The sequence below is a fragment of the Peromyscus eremicus genome, chromosome 7, assembly GCF_949786415.1.
Source record: "Peromyscus eremicus chromosome 7, PerEre_H2_v1, whole genome shotgun sequence".
Taxonomy (NCBI): Eukaryota; Metazoa; Chordata; class Mammalia; order Rodentia; family Cricetidae; genus Peromyscus; species Peromyscus eremicus.
The window spans coordinates 114,345,875-114,352,673 of NC_081422.1; the positions used below are offsets into that span (position 1 = coordinate 114,345,875).

At 51.0% G+C, this 6,799-nt stretch overlaps 1 protein-coding gene across 1 annotated transcript; it reads left to right on the forward strand.

Annotated features, from left to right (window-relative positions):
• The first annotated feature begins 2,676 nt into the window (after window positions 1–2,676).
• Window positions 2,677–5,389, forward strand: Eif1b (eukaryotic translation initiation factor 1B). Its single transcript, XM_059268911.1, has 4 exons — window positions 2,677–2,918; window positions 4,092–4,255; window positions 4,533–4,634; window positions 4,958–5,389. Exons 1-4 carry the CDS (start codon window positions 2,888–2,890, stop codon window positions 5,000–5,002), a joined length of 342 nt encoding a protein of 113 aa, XP_059124894.1. The 5' UTR covers window positions 2,677–2,887; the 3' UTR covers window positions 5,003–5,389.
• The last annotated feature ends 1,410 nt before the right edge of the window (window positions 5,390–6,799 follow it).

The window sequence follows — 6,799 nt, forward strand, 5'->3', positions numbered from 1 at the left end:
CCAAGGAACACAACAAGACCTGTCTCAAACACCGGAAAGAAACTGACCTAGGTTCTGACTGTCTCCTGATCCTGCAGAAACACTGGTTAGTGTACTTTGGACAGATGGATGGCAATTTATTTACCTATTTGTTCAGTGCACGTGGTTAACCACTAGGCAACAGGCCCCCTAGAAAACCTAACTTTAAACTTTAGCTGTTTAAGTCTCATTGAAAACAAGATGTAAAAGAAACTACAGTTATGATCAGAGTAGAAACACAGCACTAGTCCTTTGGTGTACTTCTGTGTCTGCTCTCCCAAAGGCACCAGCACTGTTGGCTTTGTCTCTTTGGAATGCTGATTCCATTTCCCTGGTACAGGTTAAAAAAGACCCCAAAGTCTTTCCAATTTCAAGTGGGCAAGAGACTGTTCTAGAGGCCTAGCTACTAGGCAAGTGCTTCACATTTTCTTGTCACTAGAAAGGAAATACACAAAGCGCTCATTGTGGGGTGCATGGCCAGAAGAAGAGGCTGCCTAGCTTGCTTAGACAGAGTTAAGCCTCCAGGCAATAGTTCTCTTGGCCCCTGGCAAGTTCATTATAGTTACAGAAGATATTAGGACTTCAAGGGAAAGTCTGGCAATGATAATCAGAGACTTAGGGCTGGAGAGATGGCTCAGTGGTTAAGAACAGGCATTGCTCTTCCTGAAGACCAGAGTCTGTTTCCCAGCAGCCATGTTAAGCATAACTCCAGAAGGGTCTGGTTAAAGAGGAGCCTTGGAGCCGGCACAGAACACACCCAGACACCAAACTCAGCAAATGAGATTTATTACCCCAGAGGGACTTGGGGGGCTGGAGGAGCTGCCTCTGGATCAGGCAAAGGCAGGAGCAGATGTTTCTGCGGGAGGGGGGTTTTAAGGAGAAGGGGGAAGCCTGTGCTAGGGTGAGCTGGTAAGTCCTGATTGGACATGTTAGTCAGTGTAGCCAAATAATGAATTTTGATTGTCAGTAATGAGGAAGCAGCCAAACAAGGGAATAGACCTTGGCGGCTAGCTGTAGGGATGGAATCTAACAGTTTAGCAAGGGAAGGGAAGGGGAGAGGGCAAGACCTGCTGCCAGGCACCATGTTAGCATGCTTGGGCCTGTTGGCCCTTCACTGATGGTGCCTCCTGTCTCTACAGGTACCTACACTCACTTGCACATACCTACACACACACATACATATACATGATTAAAAATAGTAACAATAAGCCAGGCATAGTGGCGCAAACCTTTAATCCTAGCACTCGGGAAGCAGAGGCAGGTGAATCTCTGTGAGTTTGAGGCCAGCCTGGGCTACATAGTGAGTTCCAGGACAGCCATAGCTACATAGTTAGACCCTGTATTGAAAAAAATTTAATTAATATTAAAAATCATTTTAATTAAAAATAATCAGATACTTCTTTCAAGGTGAAGTTTTCTGTGTTCTTATCAACCGATCTGGAGCCAGGTCATCAGTTAGCCACCTTGAGAAGATATATAATGACAGAGGAAGATATGCAACAGGTTTAGGGGTCTGGGGAACACTGTGAGGCAGAGAAGAAACCAGAAGTGGTGGCCCTGTGACGGAGCGAGGGAAGGGATAGAGTAAGAATCCTAGGCTTCTGCACAAATTTAAGGAGATTCAGCTAGGCTGAATGGGAGTGTTGAGCCCCTGAAAGGAACTCCCATCTTTCTCGGTAACTAGTCTGCATTCTTATCTTTTCTGTGTGTTCTCGGTTCCTGGCCGGGAACAGCCAGCGCAAAGCTTGGCTTTGGCAAGATGCAGTGTTGAACTCAGAGTGCAGAAGCCAGGGATGTATGTAGACTGAACTCACTGAAGAGAGACATGTGAGTCACTAGTGTTGGGGCTACAAATCCTGTAGAGGAGACAAGTCTTTGGATGGCCAAGGATCCAAGGCTCTAACCAGATATCATGACTACCAGACATAAGATATAACTGAGTGAATCCCATCACGGTCTCTGTTTCAGGCTAACTGGCAGGGTAGCTGCTGGCTACATCACAGTGTCCCTTTTATGAGGAACCAGGAGAAACAGCTCCTGTGGCCAAGAGCCAGGCAAAGCTATTTCTTCTGGACAGCCGGTAAGTTCTCTCCCTGTGGGCACATGGGTTTTCTGGCTGATATCCTATATCATATAGGATGCTACGACCCTGATTTGGAGTCTACCTCTAACCTCAGGAACTTTCCTTTTCCAAGTATCACCCTTTATCTTCCTGATATCCATAGTCAACACTACTGTTCTCTATAACCCATCTATGAAATACAGCTAGAGGCCAGGTCGTGACACCAGGGACAAACGAGATCAAGTTTGGTCCAGATGGCAGCATCCGAATCACTTGGGGCTTGTTAGAACTGCAGATTCCCAGGTGGCACCCACAAATGTTTCGCAAGAGAAACTCGGGGGTCTTAGTGAGAGGCGCCGTCCGTCAACCATGGCGGGTAGAGGTGACGGAGGGCAACGGGAGGTTGGCCGAGGAACGGAGGAGCGGTCCCCGCGAGTCGCAAGTCGAGACCCCCGGGGGAGCGTTCCTCGCCGTTGCATCCGGAAGTCGCTCCACCCGGCGCCTCGGGTGGGACGGACCGCGGCTGCCCGCAGTGGGCTCCGCGCTCCGGGGCGGGCGGCGGGCGCGGTCACGTGGCAGCGGCGCGCGTAGCTAAATACGCGGCGCCGGCCATTTTGTGCGAGAATCCGCAGCGCCGCCTCCCTGCTCGCGCCTCGCCGCCGCCGCCGCCGCCTCTGCGTCTTCCTGCGCACCGGGCTTCCGCCGCTTCATTGATTTCCGTTTCTCGCCGCTGCAGCCTCCTGACACGGTGATCCGGGCGGGCCCCGCAGGAATTTTATCCCCTCACCGGCCTCACACTAGTGTCGCATGTCCACTATCCAGAACCTCCAATCTTTCGGTAAGGTCCAGTCACCGGCCGCCGCCCGCGTCCCGCTGGGCTTTGTCTCGGCTCCCAGAAGATGGCGACGGGGGCTCCCAGAGACCCTGGACGCGGGGACCGCTCCCTCCCGGCCTCAGACCCGGCCTTGTCTGGCTCTGCTGCCCACGGGAGGCCAGGGCCGGGCCGGGGCTCGGGGAACTTGACACTGGCCGGAGGACGTGGGCCTCGGGGACTCACAGGAAGGTTGGGGACATGCTAGGACCGCAGAGAGGACTTGACGTGGCAGGGAGGCCGGGGCCTTCAGAGACTTAGAAGGGGGCTGGAGTACTGCAGGGTTGCCGGGATTCTGACACGGGCAGGGAACCTTGGACCCTAGGGACTCGCTTAGGGCCTCGGGGCTGGCCAGGGCTTTGCAAGGAGACTGGAGGGGTGGGGCTCAGAAGCTGGGGGAACTTGACAGCTTTCAGGCGACTGGGGGACCCGTGACTCTCAGAGGACTCACGGGGGGGGGGGGGGCGGGGGGGCGGTGCTGTTAGCTCAGTCCTTGCTGGAAGACTAGGGATGCTCAAGGTCTAGGGTATCTGCAACTTCAGTCAGCAAGGAAGGTAAGGGCCAGACCTGGAGCTCGGGGGTGGGGGGTGGGGGTGCCTGAGGGACGGACAACTGGCAGGAGCTGGGGGCGGAGCTGGCCTCAGCTGGTTTTGAGCAGCCCTGGGAGGCATCTGATAAGATACACAGATACAGGCCCCTCTGATTTGACATGGAAGTAGTCCTGTTATCTCTGCTTGCAGCCATTTGTAAATTACACCTCTTGAGATCGCATGTATATGTTTATTTTATTTTGCAAGGCTCGGTTACTACGTTAACTGGTTGGGGTGGGTGGTATAGACTGTTTCTGTTGTCAGGATGTCACCTTGGAGATGACGCACCTTCTTGTGGTGGCTATATGAAGTCAGGTTTTCGTAAACGTCTTTTGTCTCATTAGAGGATGGCTTCAACAGTGGCGTTCTCTATTTTTAAGCTGAATATTGGCACACACAGCCTGCTTAGGCTTTTCTCCTTTGGAAAACTTGATGAAGCAGGAACCCGGGAACCATGGCCGCAGTCTCTCTAGACCTATAGTGGACCACATTCCCAGATAGTACTTCCTAATTTTTTTTCTGCTGTGGATTTTTTCCTGTCCCTCTGCAGACCCCTTTGCTGATGCAACTAAGGGTGACGACTTACTCCCGGCAGGGACTGAGGACTACATTCATATAAGAATCCAGCAGCGCAACGGCAGGAAGACGCTGACCACTGTGCAGGGCATTGCAGACGATTATGACAAAAAGAAACTTGTGAAAGCCTTCAAAAAGGTGATGAGGTCGGGAGCGGGTGGATGGATACCAGTGTGCAGGCGCAGGGAAGCTGTTTTGTTCTCCATCTCAAACTGAGGTTTACCTGGCTTTCAAACCGAAATGTGAGCCATTAGTTTTTGCTGTTTCTTCCCCTGATATAATTTCCTTCATTTACAAAGTCACTTAGTTCTGGAGGGCTGGAAGCTCTAGAGCACACTGCTCCTTAGTGTAGTCAAGCTGAGTGGAGTAGTTACATTTGTTATAATTAAAACCTCTGCATTTGACTTTGTTGTAGAAATTTGCCTGTAATGGTACTGTGATTGAACATCCTGAGTACGGAGAGGTTATTCAGCTTCAAGGTGACCAAAGAAAGAACATTTGCCAGTTTCTTTTGGAGGTGAGTGGCTGGGTTCTCTGTGTGACCTTGAGATTGCTTCTAAGAATATCTTTAAAGAGACAGGAATCCTTTCCTACTTAGTAAAAACCACACAGCTGAAGTAAATGAAGTGATGGAGGTGATTAGGGTCAGTATCGACTGAAGATGGTAAGGCCTCTAGAGATCACTCTATGGCTGGGTGGCCTGGAGATTGCCGTAGAAACAGCAAAGGTGTGCAAGTGTGTGTGTGTGGGGGGGGGGGTGCCAGCTGTTGGTTGCATGTGGTGTGGGTGTAAACTGCCGGTTGCTGTCGTGATTCTGCTGAGCATAGTTTTACTTTACAGGTTGGCATCGTCAAGGAAGAGCAGCTGAAGGTTCACGGATTCTAAGATGAACCCAAACATGTGGCGAGTTTCTTAAATGGTTTTGTTCTTTCAACCTAGTTTGGCTGCCTCGGGGAGATGATTCTCTACAGTAAACGATGGACTTTGCATTTATTTAATCATTCAGACTTCCACTCACACCTGCATGGCTACAGAAAACACGGGGTATGTAGGCTCCTGAGTCATAAGAAAATCGCCGTGAGATGGGAACGAAGCCCCAGTTCGTCCTAACGTGTTTCCAATGGAAAAGATTTTGTTTTGAGTGTTTATTGTTCAGTTTATTTTCACTTGATTATTACATGTTTGTTGTTGTTGTATTAAACTGTGTATGTTGCAGCTTAACAATAAAGAGAGTCTGAGTACTTTTGTGAGCATTCGTGCTCCCAGCTCTAAGCCAGTAATGCACGTTTGTGTTTTCATTGCTGAGAAGGAGGAACATGAACTGTCACTCTTTCCTGAAACCCCTAGTGGCCATCAGGAGTTGATCAGCTTCAGAACGTCAACAGGTAGAGAGAGTTCTGTTGCAGCTGCCACAGTGATTGTCATCCCTAGGAGGCGCCTGTCTCAAAAATGCGTTAGTCACGGGCACTGCCTTGGAGGTGTGGGTGGTGCTACCTCGGTCTTCAGGGTGGAGGGCACTGGGCTTCGTTAGTACTCCTAGAGTGCTGGACAGTGGCCGAGTCGAGTGCCAGCTGGGGCCTCCCACATGGCAGCCATGCTTCTGCTCTGCAGCAGGGGTGTGCTCTTTACCCAAGGAAGCTGGAGCTGGGGTGACTGTATCGGGTGATAGTAGGCAATGATCGTGAGGTGTCTGTGCTCTTTATCCTGTGTCCCTGGTGTCTTGTCAAACAGTGGTTTGCTGGACAGAAAAATATGCCAGGAAACCATTGAGCCAAAGCAGAAAAAAAGCATTTGTAGTGTGCCCTGCTTCATGTGGTAGGGTGGCAATGTCTTGGTGTCAGCGCCCTGCACCTGGCCAGCCTTGAGCTCCTCTTCTTGTGAGGGCTAAGTCGTAGGCTTGCCCTAGAAAGACTGTACCAGTATGTAAGATTAGTTCTGCACCCTTGAAATGAATACACTTGGACACGTCAGGAGGTTTGGGAGATTTTTCCAGCCTTTTTGGTTGTCTTGTTGATTTTGAAACCTTGATGTCTGGAATTTGGTATGTAGAGCTGCTGGCCCCAAACTCAGATCCTCCTGCCTCTGCCTCCTGAGTGCTGGGGAACGGGACAATTCTTAAAATGGTGGAAAAAGCTGGGCATGGTGGCGCACACCTTTAATCCCAGCATTTGGGAGGCAGAGTGGATCTCTGAGTTTGAGGCCAGCCAGGGCTGCACAAAGGAACCCTGTCCCACAGCGTCTCTACCTCACTTGTCTAGTGCTCCCTGTGGCTCCCTGTGGCTGAGGACTAAAGCAGAAGCTCAGCTTGCAGCAGAGTCCTGTGTGCGTACGTTTGAGCAAGCGCCTAAGAAGCTTGGCTTGTATTAAGACACAGCGGGCCTTGGAGGTGGGAAGAAAAGGACACCTATTGTTCTGTCACCTGAGAGCAGCGGGGCTGTTGGAACAATGACTGGCTGTGTGCCCTCCTCACTTGTCTCTTGCATCGTGTCTGCAGGTTTACAGAAACCAGTCACAGAAAGGTGGTGAGCAACCTCATCCAAAAAGCCAGAGCAGGGCATCAGCGTCTCGGCTCAAGAGACGGACAGACAGCCCTGTACGTGAGAGACAGACGGGACAGACAGCCCTGTACGTGAGAAACAGACGGGACAGACAGCCCTGTACGTGAGAAACAGACGGGACAGA

Bases quoted from the DNA above. Each gene is read 5' to 3' on its own strand.
- Eif1b (XM_059268911.1), top strand. From the start codon at position 2,888: ATGTCCACTATCCAGAACCTCCAATCTTTCG. The intron at 2,919-4,091 runs GTAAGGTCCAGT...GTCCCTCTGCAG, and splicing joins CCAGAACCTCCAATCTTTCG to ACCCCTTTGCTGATGCAACT. The intron at 4,635-4,957 runs GTGAGTGGCTGG...TTTACTTTACAG, and splicing joins TTTGCCAGTTTCTTTTGGAG to GTTGGCATCGTCAAGGAAGA.